We start from the raw sequence: 19699 nt of genomic DNA, 5'->3' as shown, positions 1-19699 counted from the left end.
GCATCTGGAGTGTTGCAAACAGTTCCGGTCACCCCACTGCAGGAAAGCTGTTGAGCCTCTGGAGAGGGGCAGGAGGGGTTTACCAGGATGCCGTCTGGATTAGAAGGCACGTGCTATCACGAGAGTTTGGATAAACTTGCTCGTTTTCTCTGGAACAGCAGAGCCTGGAAGGAAATTAATAGAGGTTTATAAGAGTATGGGAAGCATAGATAGTATAGACAGACAGGGTTGACAAATACCAGAGAACAGGCATTTAAGGTGAGGGGTAATTTCAAAGAAGATGTGAGGGGCAAGTTTTTTTTTACATAGAGACTGCTGGGAGCCTGGAATGCACTACCTAGAGTGGTGGTAGAGGCAGAGACATTAGGGAATGTTCAGAGGCCTTTAGATAGGCAGATGAACGTGAGAAAATGGAGGGATCTGGATATCATGTAAGCAGAAGAGATTCATTAGCCATTTGGATACGAATGTAATTGCTGTATTACAACGTGGTGGGTTAAAGAGACTGCCCTGTGCTGTACTGTGCCCGTGAGATGGGAGTGGTCTCGGGAATGGAGGAGGAAGGGGGAATGTCAGTGATGATGAATGGGGAAGGGAATGAGTCATGCGGAAGTGAAGATTAGGCGAAGGGGGAAGTGTCAGGGGTGGTGACCATGGGCAGAGATGAGGGAGATTCGCCCATCCTGAGAGAATCCGTGAATTGGCAGGGGTGGAGCAGGGCCAACCGCGGTTGGAAGGGCTGAATGGCCTAGCCCGCCGTGGGCCCGGGTCTCGGTAAGTGGGCGGGGCCGTGACGGCGCGGGGTTGAGGTACCCGGATGCAGAACCGGAAGCGCAGCGGTGAGTGCGGCCATGCTGCGGGTGGCGGCGGCGGCTCGGATCGGGGTCGGGATTGTGCGGGGAGTTCGCGGGCTGGGCACCAGCCCAGGGGAGGGAGAAGGGGCGAAGCCCCAACCCCGCATCGACCCCGAACTGCTCGCCTACCTCGTCTGCCCGCTGTCCCGGAAGCGCCTGAGGTCGGTTCGGTGGCGGGTTCCGTGAGCAAGGTCGTGCCTGGTGCATGAGGTGGAGGGTGAAGGTGGGGAGATCGAGGACGGGAGGGGAGGGATTCGGAGAGCCCGGGGGTGACCAGCAAGGTGGCTCTGGAGCAACACGCAGAAAATGCTGGATGAACGGCAGACCAGGCAGTGGCTATGGAAATTAATAATCGATGTTTCGGGCCGAGACCGTTCTTCAGGACTGGATAGGAAGGAGCAAGAAGCGGAATGAGAAGGTGGAGAGAGAGGAAAGAGGACAAACTGCCAGGTGATAGGTGAAGTCAGTTGAGTGAAGGGGGGGGGATGAAGTAAGAAGCTGGGATGATAGGTGGAAAGGGTAAAGGAATCTGAAAGAAGAGTGGAATGTGGGAGAAGGGAAAGGAGATAATAGGTAGGTGAGGGGAAGAGGTAAGAGGGCAGCTTGCAGAACAGAAGAAGAGGGGAGCAGAATATTACTAGAAGGAGAAATCGGTGTTCATGTTATCAGGTGGAGGAGCACCTCCTCTCCATCCATCGAAAGCAAATTTTCCCAGCGGATAACCGCTCCAATTCCTATCCCCTTTCCTGTTCCAGTGTGTCAGCCCACAACCTCCTCTTCTGCTATAATGAAGCCACTCTCAGGTTGGAGAAACAACACCATATTCCACCCAGGTATCCTCCAACCTGATGGCATGAACATTGATTTCCTCTTCTGATAATTTTCCTCTCCCCCTTCAATTCCACATTGTCTTTTACTCTTCTTACCTGTCTATCACCTCCCCCGGCTCCTCTCCGGCCCTTTACCTTTCCCACCCACCTCAGGGAAGATGCTATCACCTATCATCCTCTCGCCTGTCCTCCTTACCCACCCACCCTTAATCTTCTTATTCTGGCATCTCACCCTATCTCGGCCTGAGACGTCGACTGTTAATTGATTTCCATAGGTGCTGCCTGCCCTGCATTGTGTGTCTGTGCGTCTGTCTAAAGCTCTGGATTTCAGCCTCTTGCGCTCGGAGACCTCTGTTTGGTCAGATTTGTGGAAAGGGATCTAGTGAGGGAGAAGGATGTTGTGTTGGTTGGCTGTGAGTGTCACCATTCAACATCCATTTCCACACCTCCGTTCACCCGACACCACGGATCTGATGAAGGGTGTTGTTGGGGGTGTTCACTGGGTCAGGTTCCTTAAGGACACGGCTTGGGGAAGGGGGTGCAACGGGGACAAGCTCCCACTGCCAGTTAATTACTCCTAATGGCATGTGTCTCAAATAGCCTCTGACATCCTGGCCTTCACGCGTGGCTCAGCCGCTAAGCTCAGCGGAACCATTTCTACTGACAGCAGATGGGACTCATCAGACATGGTTGGTAGCTCAACTAGGAGAAAGTCCTGATCTCAAACCTCTGCTGCACTTTTGCCTGTACCCACTTGAGGGGAAGGCTTCAGGAGCAAATCCCGAGGAAAAATCCAGAGCTGGAGTCCCTAAGGCAGTCCTACATCGAGTTCAAAGGTGATTGGCAACTCCTGCAACACCACTGGTACCAAACTATCAGTCTCTGCCGTTCAGCTGCGTAGTGAGGGATCGTCTGCTACGTGGGTAACAGCTTCCCCTCCATTGATTTGTCCTTTTCTTATTTTGTGATATCACTCTGGAGGAACATTGTATCATTTCTTAATGCATGCATGCATTTCTAAATGACAGTAAACGAGGACTGAGTGAATCTAATCTAATATAGTACCGCTCTGGTTTGCATATCTAGTGGGCAGTCGGGACGTAACATCCGTACTCGACCCCGAGCAGTGATGGCCTTGTCTGTAACTGCTCTATACCCTGTTGTAGCCTTTTCACCAAAAGCTCTGCCAATCTTTGTGTTGTCTTCAAACTTACCAACCCATCCTCTACGCTTGTATCCAAGTCACTGATAAGCATCATAAACGATAGAAGTGCCCTGTGGAACCTCAGTGGTCTCAGACCTCCAGGGAGGATAATGAGCTTCAACCCCACTCTCTCTTCTGTGGGCAAAAAACTCTGAATCCAGAGAACAAGTCACTGGAACTGTTCACTGGCACGTTATCAATTTGTACAAATCTGCAGACGCTGGAAATCCAGAGCGACACACACAGCCTGCTGGAGGAACTCGGCAGGCCAGGCAGCATCTGTGGAAATGAATAAACAGTTGTTGTTTTGGGATGAGACCCTCCCATTCATACCTGAATGCTTTTTTTATAACTTTTTTGTTCTTTAACTTGCTCCTTAATAAGTTTAGGTTTTTAGGAATTCAAAGTTGAATTTTTGCTCCTGACCTGGCCAGGATGTCCAGGCAGTGAGGTGTCAAGGGCTGTGCCTGAGCTAGCTGCCAGCCCCTTTTCCAGTGCTACATTCATGCCAGAATGTCCTTGCAGAGGGAGCATGCGACCAAGATGGGTTCAGTGCCCCCCACCTCACCAGGGAATTGGGTGCATATAAGATAGTAATAACTCTTAATTTGTAATTATTAATAGTATGGTAACCACTAACCTTTGTATGCCTTTTGTTACTGAATAAAGTTTGTACGTTTATTTAAAAAAGAGCATTTCTGTCCATTATGAATCTGCGCTTACCTTTTCAAACCCGTCTGTCACATGCAGGTATGAGGAGACCACCAATCAGCTGATCAATGATGAGCTCGGGATAGTCTATCCGATCATTGACGGCATTCCCAACATGATCCCACAGGAGGCCATATTAATTCCGAAAAGTGAAGACGGCAGCAAGGTTGAAGGAAGTTCCCAGCAGTGAGGAGTGGAGGGGGACACCCGTGGGAGACTGTGGTCTGCGTGATTTTTTCCTTGACACACTGCAGGATGATGCCATTGCACCTGTCCACACTGACTGTACTCATTCCCTTGATGTCTCTTGCGGGGTTGTTGTATTCTGCAGCATTTGACGAGGAGTTTCCGCAAGGTTGTACCAGTGCAGCCAGTGTCTGCTTCTATAGCCTGTTACTCCCCATCACCATTCCCGTCTATGTGTTCTTCCACCTCTGGAATTGGATGGGGATTAAGCTCTTCAGACACAACTAATCCCAGCATGAAGCTCTCAGAATATTTAGAACTCTCTGAACTTCACCCTGCTGCTGAAATGTTAGAGTGACAAAGTTTGTGCTTTGCTTTGAAATGTTGAACCTCTTGGTTGTGAGTTGCTGGTTTTCAAGTTCACATTTACTGTTATTCATATGTATACAGCTAAACAAATCATCATCTCTCTGGAGCCAAGGTGCATACATACAAGTTTAATTATCATTAAACAGTGCATGATTACAGCCAAACAGAACAGCGTTCCTCCAGGGCCAAGACGCAAAACACATTACCAGCAGCACATAGCACAACATGGGGCAGCACGTACACCCAATCACAAAGCAATGACAGCACAAGTCCCTGACTGACAAGGCCTGGAGTTTGACAGGCTGACGCAAAGTGCATTCTGTTTTCAGCATCGACAATGGCCTTGGTTAACTGGTTTCCCGGGGTGTGGTGTGTTTTTGTTTATCAGTGTTGTCCCAATATTTATTGCATTGGTTCTGGTTTCAGTGTCCAGTTTGGGTTTCTTGTGGTCCTGCGAATGTCGGATGGTTGTATGTCTAACTGCCACCGGGGTCAGTGTTGCAGCTTGCTCTCTGCTGTCGGTGATGTCAGCTGAAGAGGCGATGGATTAACCTCCCTGATTTCAGCTGGGACTTGGAGTTGCTGAATCCTCTGCTTTCTAAAGACGGAGCGGTGTCGCCTATATTAACATCTGTCCCAGAGCAAACATCACCAAAACCAGTGATCTGATCTTCATCACACCCATCTTGCTCTGCAATTTGCAGCACAGGTCAGGCGCTGAGGTGCGATGGAGGGACGTGTTCCCCTACTGGGGAGGTTGTGGGGCCATCGATCATTACACAGAGTTCGGAGGCAATGAACCGCGAAACCGACTATCATCCACTCTCAGGCCACAGGCACCAAACTCACACTGTTTGCCACGTTAAATTAAATAAAAGGCAGTTTGAGCAATAATCTCGGATTTTATTTTCAGAGTAGTTTGACTGTTCTTTAATAGTTCCTGTCCTGGGTGTGGGGAGGGAACCAGTGAGGTCTCCTGACTGCTCCTGTGAGAGAGGAATTGAACCTGATGTGGTAAAGGGGGAAAAGCTGAGCAGAGCAGTGGGGGGGGGGGGGCTTGTTTGGGGAGTTACTGCTCTCCCCCTGCCCAGCGTGTGTGCAATCACTTCCTGAGATTGTGCGTGTAGGGGTGGTGTGGAGGCCTAGCAGTTGGCACAGCCCTGTTACAGAACCATTGATCGGGGTTCAACTCCCACCGCTGTCTGTGAGCAGTTTGTTCATTCTCCCTGTGTCCATGTAGGATTTCATCCGGGTGCTCTGGTGTCCAAGGACATACAGGTTAGGTTTAGTGGGTTGTAGACCAGCTCTGTTGGCACCGGAAGCAGGGGGCATTTGCGGGCTGCCCCCAGCATGTCCTCAGACTGTTGCTGATTGGTGACAAAAAGGGTTTTTTGATGTACGTGTGACAAGTAAAGCTAATCTTTAAAATCAGCCACGGTCAGAAGGTGAAGCAGATTTGATTGTCTGAATTTTCTCCTTTGGGATATGCCCGAGCCCTTGTCTGCAAATAAAGGTTTGGCCGTTTAGAAGCTGACATTTCCACCCCTGACAGCTCTCTCCCACACCCGCCAATACTTTCCTCCAATCACCTTTAAATGATGTCCCCTCGGATTAACCATTTCCACCCCTGACAGCTCTCTCCCGCACCCGCCAATACTTTCCTCCAATCACCTTTAAATGATGTCCCCTCGGATTAACCATTTCTACACCTGACAGCTCTCTCCCGCACCCGCCAATACTTTCCTCCAATCACCTTTAAATGATGTCCCCTCAGATTAACCATTTCCACCCCTGACAGCGTTCCATGCACCCGCCAATACTTTCCTCCAATCACCTTTAAATGATGTCCCCTCAGATTAACCATTTCCACCCCTGACAGTGTTCCATGCACCCGCCAATACTTTCCTCCAATCACCTTTAAATGATGTCCCCTCAGATTAACCATTTCCACCCCTGACAGTGTTCCATGCACCCGCCAATACTTTCCTCCAATCACCTTTAAATGATGCCCCCTCGGATTAACCATTTCCACCCCTGACAGCTCTCTCCCGCACCCACCAATACTTTCCTCCAATCACCTTTAAATGATGTCCCCTCGGATTAACCATTTCTACACCTGACAGCGTTCCATGCACCCGCCAATACTTTCCTCCAATCACCTTTAAATGATGTCCCCTCGGATTAACCATTTCTACACCTGACAGCTTTCTCCCGCACCCGCCAATACTTTCCTCCAATCACCTTTAAATGATGTCCCCTCGGATTAACCATTTCTACACCTGACAGCTCTCTCCCGCACCCGCCAATACTTTCCTCCAATCACCTTTAAATGATGCCCCCTCAGATTAACCATTTCCACCCCTGACAGCGTTCCATGCACCCGCCAATACTTTCTTCAAATCACCTTTAAATGATGCCCCCTCGGATTAACCATTTCCACCCCTGACAGCTCTCTCCCGCTCCCACCAATACTTTCCTCCAATCACCTTTAAATGATGCCCCCTCGGATCAACCATTTCCACCCCTGACAGCTCTCTCCCGCACCCACCAATACTTTCCTCCAATCACCTTTAAGTGATGCCCGCTTGGATTAACCATTTCCACCCTGGGATTAAGTCTCCAGCTGTATGCTCGATCTATACCTCTTGTACATTAGAATCAGGTTTAGTATTACTGTCATATGTTGTGAAATGCGTTGTCCTTGCGTCAGCAGTAAAATGCAATATATAATAGAAAAAATTGAATGACAGTAACTATATATATTAAGTAAGTAGTGCAAAAACAAATTTTAAAGTAGTGAGGGGTTCAATGTCCATTGAGAAATTCGATGGTAGAGGGGAAGAAGCTGTTCCTGAATCGTTGAATGTGGGTCTTCAGGTTCCTGTAGCTCCTTCCTGATGGTAGCAACGACAAGAGGGCACGTCCTGGGTGATGGAGTCCTTAAAGATGGACACCACCTTTCTGAGGCACGGCTCCTGGGTGGTGAGGAGACTGGTGCCTGTGGTGGAGCTGACTGAGTTTACAACTCTGCACCTTATTTTGATCCTGTGCCGCAATAACACCCCCCCCCCCCCCCATATCAGGTGGCATTGCAGCCTATTAGAATACTCTCCATGGAATTTATGTAGAAATTTGCGAGTGTTTTTGGTAACCTCAAACTCCTAATGAAACAAAGCCATAACTGTGCCGTCTTTGTAACCGCATGGATATGTTGTGTCCAAGATAGAGATCTCGACACCCAGGAGCCTGAAATTGCTCACTCTCTCCACTCCTGATCCCTCTATGATGACTGGTATCCCTCATCTCACCCTTTCCAAACTCCATAATTAGTTCTTTGGTCTTAGTGATGTTGAGTGCAAGGTTGTTGCTGCGACACCACTCAATTCTGTGAACAAATCAATTGTCTTAATAAAATTAAGCTTTAGATCTGAACATGTTCTGTTGGTTAATGGAACCTTCAGTAGCAGAGCAAAAAACCACTAAGCTATTTTTAAAGTTGAGAGTCAACTGTTCTATCATATGAGTAGAAGATTGGATTTCTGGTTGATCAAGGAGGTGACAATGATATCCCTGGTATCATGTTTCATCTCTCCCTCTGCATGCATTCACAGTCTGGTCCGTTTGGTCAGGGTACGCAGCAGTGAAGTGGTTTTTATTGAAATTTTAATTTGTAATAGTTTTGGTAGGTACGAAGCACTACCACAGGAGATCAGCATCCACCGTCGTGCTCCCTTCTCACTGGGTCCCACACCACCAGGTTCAGGAGCAATTACTACCCTACAACTAACAGGCTCCTGAACTGGCATGGATAACTTCACTCAACGCAACTCTTTCTTTACTGAGATATGGCCTTTCCGGCCTATCTGTTGGGTAAATATATCCAATGACTTGGCCCCCACAGCTGTCTGTGGCAATGAATTCCACAGATTCACCATGTTCTAGTGAAAGATATTCCTCCTTATCTCTGTAGTAAATGCTTGTCCCTCTATTGTGAGGTTGTACCCTCTGGTCCTAGACTCCCCCACTCTCAGAAACATCCATCCCATCTAGGACTTTCCGTAATCAATGAGATCCCCCACCATTCTTCTAAACTTCAGTGACCAGAGCCATCAAACATTTCTCGTAAGTTAACCCTTTCATTCCCAGGATGATTCTCATAAGCCTGCGCTGGATGCCAGCACTTTTTTCTTAGGTAAGGCCTAAAACTGTCCCAAGTGCAGTCTGAGCATTGCCTCATAAAGCATCAGAATTACATCCTTGAGCGTACATAGTTGTGGCAAAGCTGCACTCACAGGTCTGGTGAGGGGTTTAGACCCAGTGACAGTAAGGGAACCGTGTGACTGACAGGCGAGCCTGTGAGCGGTGGAGCTTCCCTTGCTCTTCACGGTGCGAGAGGTGATGAGCTTGGCGTTGCCTGGGGGGGGGGGGGTTGTTCACAGTGATCACGCAGTAGCACGGCGGTTAGCACAATGTTGCGCCTGGAGGTGGGTGCGCCAGTTCCATTCCGGCTCGCTCTCTAAGGAGTTTCTACGTTCTTCCAGGTGTTTCGGTTTCAAAGACATACCCTTTAGTAGGTGAATTGGTCATTGTAAATTGTCCTGTGATTCGGCTAGGGTTAAATCAGTGGGTCAGTGGGCTGACAGGGGCTGTTCTGCATTGTATTACAAAATGGGTAAATATTAGCAAGTGCCTGACCTGTACCCTGTGGTGGAAAGGTTCTGGGGTGAGCCACTCGCTGCTGGATACCGGCTCTTGTTACCTCAGCAAATGCCGAGATGCACACTTGTAGCACGCAGGGCTGGAAGGGCCTACTCCCCACTGTTTTGCTAATATAGAATTGTAATTTTGTACACCTCTATCAAATCTCACCTCATTCTCCTCTGTTCCGGGGAGTAAAGGCCAAACCTAGTCAACGTTTGCCCAAAACCCAGGTCCAACAACATCCTTGTAAATTTTCTCCACACTCTTTCAAGATTATTGCTAACTTTCCTGTAGGTAGGTGACCAAAACTGTGCACAAAACTGCCACTTAGCTCATTATCCAGATTCCCAGCGGCGTAGCTCAGCAGTTAGCATGACAGTATCAGAGCTCGGAGATGATGATGGGGAAGGAGACCAGATCATCCAGGAAAACCCCAAGTGGTGACAGGAAGAAGATGCGCACACCTGAGGCCAGGATTAACCCGGGTGCTGGTACTGGCAGGTATCAGCACTAACTGCTGCGTCCATACGCCATTTCAGAATACAGCATAGCGTAGTCCGGTTAATTGAGCTGCTCATTGGGATAACTCTTAATACAGACTAATCGATAAAATAGCTGGGATTCCTTTCATTTATTTGGGACAGCATGCCAACTGCACCAGACGCTATTTAACAACTGTTCTCTCTGAGGACAGCACAGTGTCAAACGGACAGGTTTTAAATAGCTTCACTTGTGTTATGTTACACATTTGAGCCAACAGATGCCAATTCAAAACAGTGATTATAGATCATTTTGTTTGTTACCTTGCAAAGATGCCATGAAAAATCTGATACAAACTGAAAGATTTACCCCTCTGGATGAAACAGCAGCCTACACTGGATGAATTCTTCCTCTGATAATTATTAGGAATATAGACAAGGTTTTATCGTACTGTAGTAATATTGATAGTATTATAATTTGGTCTATATTTCATTTACAGTAAATATATAATTTTTTGCTCTGTTATGTGGTGGTTTTTTTTATACCTGTGTAATGATTTCCATGAAACTTTGGCTAATTGGGGCAGCCACCTAATTGGGCCAAAATGTACTGGTCCTGATGTGTCCCAATTAACTGGAATCCATTGCTTACCATTGCCCTGAAATGTTAACTCTCTTTGCAAATGTCGTGGGACTTGAACCAGTGACTTCTTCTGACTTAGAACACACAATGCTTTTCACAATAAATAGTGGGGCAGTCGAGGACCAGAGGGCACAGCATCAGAGTAGAGGAGCATCCATTTAGAACAGAGATGAGGAGGAATTTCTTTAGCCAGAGGGTGGTGAATCTGTGGAATTCGTTGCCACAGGTGGCTGTGGAAGCCAAGTGGCTGTGTATAATTAAAGTGGAGATTGACTGGTTCTTGATTAGTCAGGACATCAAGGGTTACAGGAGAATGAAGTTGAGAGAGATAATATATCAGCCTGAATGGAATGGCAGAGCAGACTCGATGGGCCAAATGGCCTAATTCTGCTCTGATATCTAATGGTCTTAGGGTCTTAAATTAGTGAAAGGAAACTGCCCCTTTACCAATCATTAGTATTAATTAATTAGTATATCATTAATTATTAGTATCCAATTACCCAAATCCTACCTTAATCCTAAATGTTCAACAAATTCCTCCATATTACACTCAGTTTACAGAGGCCAATTAACCAACCAGCATGTGTATATTTGGGATGTGTGAGGAAATGGGCACACACGGGAAATTCCAGGCGATCACAAGGGCAACCTGCAAACTCCCCACAGACAGCAGCTGAGTCTGAACTGAGTGCAGGTCTCTGGCGCTGTGAAGCACTGGCTGTATTGCCATGCTTTTGATCCATTTAGTTCCAGTTCAAGTGTGTTATTGTGTATACTGCCAAATGAAACAAAGTTCATCCAGACCAAGGTGTACAACACAGGTCACATAACTCACACCCAATACACAAAGTAATATTACCACAAATAAATCAACAAATAATAAAATATATTCCAGAAGACTGAGATTTAGCACAAGGTTATGAAGAAATCATGGCAGCACCTTAGGCATTTGTGAAGATTCGGCAGGACATCTAAAATTTAACAAAGTTCTACAGATGTGTGGTGGAGTGTGTATCAACTGGCTGCATCACGGCCTGGAATGGAAACACCAATGCCCTTGAACAGAAAACCCTACCAAAAGTAGAGGGAACGGCCCAGCCCATCACGGGTAATGTTCTCCCCACCATTGAGCATATCTACACAGAGGGCTGTTGCAGGAAAGCAGCATCAGGGACCCCCACCACCCAGGCCATGCTCTCTTCTCACTGTTGTCATCAGGGACCCCCACCACCCAGGCCATGCTCTCTTCTCACTGCTGTCATCAGGGACCCCCACCACCCAGGCCATGCTCTCTTCTCACTGCTGTCATCAGGGACCCCCACCACCCAGGCCATGCTCTCTTCTCACTGCTGTTATCAGGGACCCCCACCACCCAGGCCATGCTCTCTTCTCACTGCTGTCATCAGGGACCCCCACCACCCAGGCAATGCTCTCTTCTCACTGCTGTCATCAGGAACCCCACCACCCAGGCCATGCTCTCTTCTCACTGCTGTCATCAGGGACCCCACCACCCAGGCCATGCTCTCTTCTCACTGCTGTCATCAGGACCCCCCACCACCCAGGCCATGCTCTCTTCTCACTGCTGCCATCAGGGACCCCCACCACCCAGGCCATGCTCTCTTCTCACTGCTGTCATCAGGGACCCCACCACCCAGGCCATACTCTCTTCTCACTGCTGTCATCAGGACCCCCACCACCCAGGCCATGCTCTCTTCTCACTGCTGTCATCAGGGACCCCCACCACCCAGGCCATGCTCTCTTCCCACTGCTGTCGTCAGGGACCCGCACCACCCAGGCCATGCTCTCTTCTCACTGCTGTCATCAGTACCCCCAACTCCCAGGCCATGCTCTCTTCTCACTGCTGTCATCAGTACCCCCAACTCCCAGGCCATGCTCTCTTCTCACTGCTGTCATCAGGGACCCCCACCACCCAGGCCATGCTCTCTTCTCACTGCTGCCATCAGGGACCCCCCACCACCCAGGCCATGCTCTCTTCTCCCTGCTGTCATCAGGGACCCCACCACCCAGGCCATGCTCTCTTCCCACTGCTGTCATCAGGAACCCCCACCACCCAGCCCATGCTCTCTTCTCACTGCTGTCATCAGGGACCCCCACCACCCAGGCCATGCTCTCTTCTCACTGCTGTCATCAGGGACCCCCACCACCCAGCCCATGCTCTCTTCCCACTGCTGTCATCAGGGACCCCCACCACCCAGCCCATGCTCTCTTCCCACTGCTGTCATCAGGGACCCCCACCACCCAGGCCATGCTCTCTTCCCACTGCTGTCATCAGGGACCCCCACCACCCAGGCCATGCTCTCTTCCCACTGCTGTCATCAGGAACACCCACCACCCAGCCCATGCTCTCTTCCCACTGCTGTCATCAGGGACCCCCACCACCCAGGCCATGCTCTCTTCTCACTGCTGTCATCAGGGACCCCCACCACCCAGGCCATGCTCTATTCTCACTGCTGTCATCAGGGACCCCCACCACCCAGGCCATGCTCTCTTCCCACTGCTGTCATCAGGACCCACACCACCCAGGCCACGCTCTCTTCTCACTGCTGTCATCAGGACCCCCACCACCCAGGCCATGCTCTCTTCTCACTGCTGTCATCAGGACCCCCACCACCCAGGCCATGCTCTCTTCTCACTGCTGTCATCAGGGACCCCCACCACCCAGGCCATGCTCTCTTCTCACTGCCACCATCAGGGGCCCCCACCACCCAGGCCATGCTCTCTTCTCACTGCTGCTATCAGGGACTCCCACCACCCAGGCCATGCTCTCTTCTCACAGCTGTCATCAGGGACCACCACCACCCAGGCCATGCTCTCTTCTCACTGCTGTCATCAGGGACCCCCACCACCCAGGCCATGCTCTCTTCTCACTGCTGTCATCAGGACCCCCACCACCCAGGCCATGCTCTCTTCTCACTGCTGTCATCAGGGACCCCCCACCACCCAGGCCATGCTCTCTTCTCACTGCTGTCATCAGGGACCCCACCACCCAGGCCATGCTCTCTTCTCACTGCTGCCATCAGGGACCCCACCACCCAGGCCATGCTCTCTTCTCACTGCTGTCATCAGGGACCCCCACCACCCAGGCCATGCTCTCTTCTCACTGCTGTCATCAGGGACCCCACCACCCAGGCCATGCTCTCTTCTCACTGCTGTCATCAGGGACCCCCACCACCCAGGCCATGCTCTCTTCTCACTGCTGTCATCAGGGACCCCACCACCCAGGCCATGCTCTCTTCTCACTGCTGCCATCAGGGACCCCACCACCCAGGCCATGCTCTCTTCTCACTGCTGTCATCAGGGACCCCCACCACCCAGGCCATGCTCTCTTCTCACTGCTGTCATCAGGGACCCCCACCACCCAGGCCATGCTCTCTTCTCACTGCTGCTATCAGGACCCCCACCACCCAGGCCATGCTCTCTTCTCACTGCTGTCATCAGGGACCCCCACCACCCAGGCCATGCTCTCTTCTCACTGCTGCTATCAGGACCCCCACCACCCAGGCCATGCTCTCTTCTCACTGCTGTCATCAGGGACCCCCACCACCCAGGCCATGCTCTCTTCTCACTGCTGCCATCAGGGACCCCCACCACCCAGGCCATGCTCTCTTCTCACTGCTGTCATCAGGGACCCCACCACCCAGGCCATGTTCTCTTCTCACTGCTGTCATCAGGAACCCCCACCACCCAGGCCATGCTCTCTTCTCACTGCTGTCATCAGGACCCCCACCACCCAGGCCATGCTCTCTTCTCACTGCTGTCATCAGGGACCCCACCACCCAGGCCATGCTCTCTTCTCACTGCTGTCATCAGGGACCCCCACCACCCAGGCCATGCTCTCTTCTCACTGCCACCATCAGGGGCCCCCACCACCCAGGCCATGCTCTCTTCTCACTGCTGCCATCAGGGACCCCCACCACCCAGGCCATGCTCTCTTCTCACTGCTGTCATCAGGGACCCCCACCACCCAGGCCATGCTCTCTTCTCACTGCTGCCATCAGGGACCCCACCACCCAGGCCATGCTCTCTTCTCACTGCTGTCATCAGGGACCCCCACCACCCAGGCCATGCTCTCTTCTCACTGCTGTCATCAGGGACCCCACCACCCAGGCCATGCTCTCTTCTCACTGCTGCCATCAGGGACCCCCACCACCCAGGCCATGCTCTCTTCTCACTGCTGTCATCAGGGACCCCCACCACCCAGGCCATGCTCTCTTCTCACTGCTGTCATCAGGGACCCCACCACCCAGGCCATGCTCTCTTCTCACTGCTGCCATCAGGGACCCCCACCACCCAGGCCATGCTCTCTTCTCACTGCTGTCATCAGGGACCCCCACCACCCAGGCCATGCTCTCTTCTCACTGCTGCCATCAGGGACCCCCACCACCCAGGCCATGCTCTCTTCTCACTGTTGTCATCAGGGACCCCCACCACCCAGGCCATGCTCTCTTCTCACTGCTGTCATCAGGGACCCCCACCACCCAGGCCATGCTCTCTTCTCACTGCTGTCATCAGGGACCCCCACCACCCAGGCCATGCTCTCTTCTCACTGCTGCCATCAGGGACCCCCACCACCCAGGCCATGCTCTCTTCTCACTGCTGTCATCAGGGACCCCCACCACCCAGGCCATGCTCTCTTCTCACTGCTGTCATCAGGGACCCCCACCACCCAGGCCATGCTCTCTTCTCACTGCTGTCATCAGGGACCCCCACCACCCAGGCCATGCTCTCTTCTCACTGCTGTCATCAGGGACCCCCACCACCCAGGCCATGCTCTCTTCTCACTGCTGCCATCAGGGACCCCCACCACCCAGGCCATGCTCTCTTCTCACTGCTGTCATCAGGGACCCCCACCACCCAGGCCATGCTCTCTTCTCACTGCTGTCATCAGGGACCCCACCACCCAGGCCGTGCTCTCTCACTGCTGTCATCAGGGACCCCACCACCCAGGCCATGCTCTCTTCCCACTGCTGTCATCAGGGACACCCACCACCCAGGCCATGCTCTCTTCTCACTGCTGCTATCAGGGACACCCACCACCCAGGCCATGCTCTCTTCCCACTGCTGTCATCAGGGACCCCACCACCCAGGCCATGCTCTCTTCTCACTGCTGTCATCAGGGACCCCACCACCCAGGCCATACTCTCTTCTCACTGCTGTCATCAGGGACCCCCACCACCCAGGCCATGCTCTCTTCTCACTGTTGCCATCAGGAACCCCACCACCCAGGCCATGCTCTCTTCTCACTGTTGCCATCAGGAACCCCACCACCCAGGCCATGCTCTCTTCTCACTGTTGCCATCAGGAACCCCACCACCCAGGCCATGCTCTCTTCCCACTGCTGCTATCAGGAACACCCACTACCCAGGCCATGCTCTCTTCTCACTGTTGCCATCAGGGACCCCCACCACCCAGGCCATGCTCTCTTCTCACTGTTGCCATCAGGAACCCCACCACCCAGGCCATGCTCTCTTCTCACTGTTGCCATCAGGAACCCCACCACCCAGGCCATGCTCTCTTCCCACTGCTGCTATCAGGAACACCCACTACCCAGGCCATGCTCTCTTCTCACTGCTGTCATCAGGGACCCCCACCACCCAGGCCATGCTCTCTTCTCACTGTTGCCATCAGGAACTCCACCACCCAGGCCATGCTCTCTTCTCACTGCTGTCATCAGGGACCCCCACCACCCAGGCCATGCTCTCTTCTCACTGCTGTCATCAGGGACCCCCACCACCCAGGCCATGCTCTCTTCTCACTGCTGTCATCAGGGACCCCCACCACCCAGGCCATGCTCTATTCACACTGCTGTCATCAGGGACCCCCACCACCCAGGCCATGCTCTCTTCTCACTGCTGTCATCAGGACCCCCCACCACCCAGGCCATGCTCTCTTCTCACTGCTGTCATCAGGGACCCCCACCACCCAGGCCATGCTCTCTTCTCACTGCTGCCATCAGGGACCCCACCACCCAGGCCATGCTCTCTTCTCACTGCTGCTATCAGGGACTCCCACCACCCAGCCCATGCTCTCTTCCCACTGCTGCCATCAGGGACCCCCACCACCCAGGCCATGCTCTCTTCTCACTGCCACCATCAGGGACCCCCACCACCCAGGCCATGCTCTCTTCTCACTGCTGTCATCAGGGACCCCCACCACCCAGGCCATGCTCTCTTCTCACTGCTGCCATCAGGGACCCCCACCACCCAGGCCATCTCACTGCTGCCATCAGGGACCCCCACCACCCAGGCCATGCTCTCTTCTCACTGCTGTCATCAGGGACCCCCACCACCCAGGCCATGCTCTATTCACACTGCTGTCATCAGGGACCCCCACCACCCAGGCCATGCTCTCTTCTCACTGCTGTCATCAGGGACCCCCACCACCCAGGCCATGCTCTATTCACACTGCTGTCATCAGGGACCCCCACCACCCAGGCCATGCTCTCTTCTCACTGCTGTCATCAGGACCCCCACCACCCAGGCCATGCTCTCTTCTCACTGCTGTCATCAGGGACCCCCACCACCCAGGCCATGCTCTCTTCTCACTGCTGCCATCAGGGACCCCACCACCCAGGCCATGCTCTCTTCTCACTGCTGCTATCAGGGACTCCCACCACCCAGCCCATGCTCTCTTCCCACTGCTGCCATCAGGGACCCCCACCACCCAGGCCATGCTCTCTTCTCACTGCCACCATCAGGGACCCCCACCACCCAGGCCATGCTCTCTTCTCACTGCTGTCATCAGGGACCCCCACCACCCAGGCCATGCTCTCTTCTCACTGCTGCCATCAGGGACCCCCACCACCCAGGCCATGCTCTCTTCTCACTGCTGTCATCAGGACCCCCACCACCCAGGCCATGCTCTCTTCTCACTGCTGCTATCAGGGACCCCCACCACCCAGGCCATGCTCTCTTCTCACTGCTGTCATCAGGGACCCCACCACCCAGGCCATGCTCTCTTCTCACTGCTGTCATCAGGACCCCCACCACCCAGGCCATGCTCTCTTCTCACTGCTGTCATCAGGGACCCCCACCACCCAGGCCATGCTCTCTTCTCACTGCTGTCATCAGGGACCCCCACCACCCAGGCCATGCTCTCTTCTCACTGCTACTATCAGGGACCCCCACCACCCAGGCCGTGCACTCTTCCCACTGCTGTCATCAGGGACCCCACCACCCAGGCCATGCTCTCTTCTCACTGCTACCATCAGGGACCCCCACCACCCAGGCCATGCTCTCTTCTCACTGTTGCCATCAGGAACCCCACCACCCAGGCCATGCTCTCTTCTCACTGCTGTCATCAGGGACCCCCACCACCCAGGCCATGCTCTCTTCTTACTGCTGTCATCAGGGACCCCCAACACCCAGGCCATGCTCTCTTCTCACTGCTGTCATCAGGGACCCCCACCACCCAGGCCATGCTCTCTTCCCACTGCTGCTATCAGGAACACCCACTACCCAGGCCATGCTCTATTCTCACTGCTGCCATCAGGGACCCCACCACCCAGGCCATGCTCTCTTCTCACTGCTGTCATCAGGGACCCCCACCACCCAGGCCATGCTCTCTTCTCACTGCTGTCATCAGGAACCCCCACCACCCAGGCCATGCTCTCTTCTCACTGCTGCTATCAGGGACCCCCACCACCCAGGCCATGCTCTCTTCTCACTGTTGCCATCAGGAACTCCATCACCCAGGCCATGCTCTCTTCTCACTGCTGTCATCAGGGACCCCCACCACCCAGGCCATGCTCTCTTCTCACTGCTGTCATCAGGGACCCCCAACACCCAGGCCATGCTCTCTTCTCACTGCTGTCATCAGGGACCCCCACCACCCAGGCCATGCTCTCTTCCCACTGCTGCTATCAGGAACACCCACTACCCAGGCCATGCTCTCTTCTCACTGCTGTCATCAGGGACCCCCACCACCCAGGCCATGCTCTCTTCTCACTGCTGCCATCAGGAACTCCATCACCCAGGCCATGCTCTCTTCTCACTGCTGTCATCAGGGACCCCCACCACCCAGGCCATGCTCTCTTCTCACTGCTGTCATCAGGGACCCCCCACCACCCAGGCCATGCTCTATTCTCACTGCTGCCATCAGGGACCCCACCACCCAGGCCATGCTCTCTTCTCACTGCTGCTATCAGGGACCCCCACCACCCAGGCCATGCTCTCTTCTCACTGCTGCTATCAGGGACCCCCACCACCCAGGCCATGCTCTCTTCTCACTGCTGTCATCAGGGACCCCCACCACCCAGGCCATGCTCTCTTCTCACTGCTGCCATCAGGGACCCCCACCACCCAGGCCATGCTCTCTTCTCACTGCTGTCATCAGGGACCCCACCACCCAGGCCATGCTCTCTTCCCACTGCTGTCATCAGAACCCCCACCACCCAGGCCATGCTCTCTTCCCACTGCTGTCATCAGGACCCCCCACCACCCAGGCCATGCTCTCTTCTCACTGCTGTCATCAGGGACCCCCACCACCCAGGCCATGCTCTCTTCTCACTGCTACCATCAGGGACCCCACCACCCAGGCCATGCTCTCTTCTCACTGTTGCCATCAGGGACCCCCACCACCCAGGCCATGCTCTCTTCTCACTGTTGCCATCAGGAACTCCACCACCCAGGCCATGCTCTCTTCTCACTGCTGTCATCAGGGACCCCCACCACCCAGGCCATGCTCTCTTCTCACTGCTGTCATCAGGGACCCCCACCACCCAGGCCATGCTCTCTTCTCACTGCTGTCATCAGGACCCCCACCACCCAGGCCATGCTCTCTTCTCACTGCTGTCATCAGGACCCCCCACCACCCAGGCCATGCTCTCTTCTCACTGCTGTCATCAGGACCCCCACCACCCAGGCCATGCTCTCTTCTCACTGCTGTCATCAGGGCCCCCACCACCCAGGCCATGCTCTCTTCTCACTGCTGTCATCAGGACCCCCACCACCCAGGCCATGCTCTCTTCTCACTGCTGTCATCAGGACCCCCACCACCCAGGCCATGCTCTCTTCTCACTGCTGTCATCAGGGACCCCCACCACCCAGGCCATGCTCTCTTCTCACTGCTGCCATCAGGGACCCCACCACCCAGGCCATGCTCTCTTCTCACTGCTGCTATCAGGGACTCCCACCACCCAGGCCATGCTCTCTTCCCACTGCTGCCATCAGGGACCCACACCACCCAGGCCATGCTCTCTTCTCACTGCCACCATCAGGGACCCCCACCACCCAGGCCATGCTCTCTTCTCACTGCTGCCATCAGGGACCCCACCACCCAGGCCATGCTCTCTTCTCACTGCTGCTATCAGGGACTCCCACCACCCAGGCCATGCTCTCTTCCCACTGCTGCCATCAGGGACCCACACCACCCAGGCCATGCTCTCTTCTCACTGCCACCATCAGGGACCCCCACCACCCAGGCCATGCTCTCTTCTCACTGCTGTCATCAGGGACCCCCACCACCCAGGCCATGCTCTCTTCTCACTGCTGCCATCAGGGACCCCCACCACCCAGGCCATCTCACTGCTGCCATCAGGGACCCCCACCACCCAGGCCATGCTCTCTTCTCACTGCTGCCATCAGGGACCCCCCACCACCCAGGCCATCTCACTGCTGTCATCAGGGACCCCCACCACCCAGGCCATGCTCTCTTCTCACTGCTGTCATCAGGACCCCCACCACCCAGGCCATGCTCTCTTC

At 53.6% G+C, this 19699-nt stretch overlaps 1 protein-coding gene across 4 annotated transcripts; it reads left to right on the top strand.

The window, feature by feature from the left end:
- Nucleotides 1-634: 634 nt before the first annotated feature.
- On the top strand, nt 635-5048 carry LOC140729756 (phosphatidylinositol N-acetylglucosaminyltransferase subunit Y-like). 4 transcript variants are annotated; one of them, XM_073049947.1, is made up of 2 exons: nt 635-774; nt 3639-5048. In XM_073049947.1, the coding sequence occupies exon 2, from the start codon at nt 3855-3857 to the stop codon at nt 4071-4073; it is 219 nt and encodes a 72-aa protein (XP_072906048.1). In that variant the 5' UTR covers nt 635-774; nt 3639-3854; the 3' UTR covers nt 4074-5048. The 4 variants fall into 4 exon arrangements, with proteins under 4 accessions (XP_072906048.1, XP_072906047.1, XP_072906046.1 ...); XM_073049946.1 differs by having other exon boundaries at nt 732-839; XM_073049945.1 differs by lacking the exon at nt 635-774 and adding an exon at nt 846-1015 and having other exon boundaries at nt 3639-3928.
- Nucleotides 5049-19699: the final 14651 nt, after the last annotated feature.

The sequence above is a fragment of the Hemitrygon akajei genome, chromosome 6, assembly GCF_048418815.1.
Source record: "Hemitrygon akajei chromosome 6, sHemAka1.3, whole genome shotgun sequence".
NCBI lineage: Eukaryota > Metazoa > Chordata > Chondrichthyes > Myliobatiformes > Dasyatidae > Hemitrygon > Hemitrygon akajei.
Note: the sequence above shows the minus strand (reverse complement) of the source record. Positions and strands in the feature narration are given on the sequence as shown.

Excerpts from the sequence above, each read along its gene's own strand:
- LOC140729756 (XM_073049945.1), top strand. The coding sequence starts at position 852 with ATGCTGCGGGTGGCGGCGGCGGCTCGGATCGGGGTCGGGATTGTGCGG. Across the intron at positions 1,016-3,638 it reads CTGTCCCGGAAGCGCCTGAG|GTATGAGGAGACCACCAATC; the intron begins GTCGGTTCGGTG and ends TGTCACATGCAG.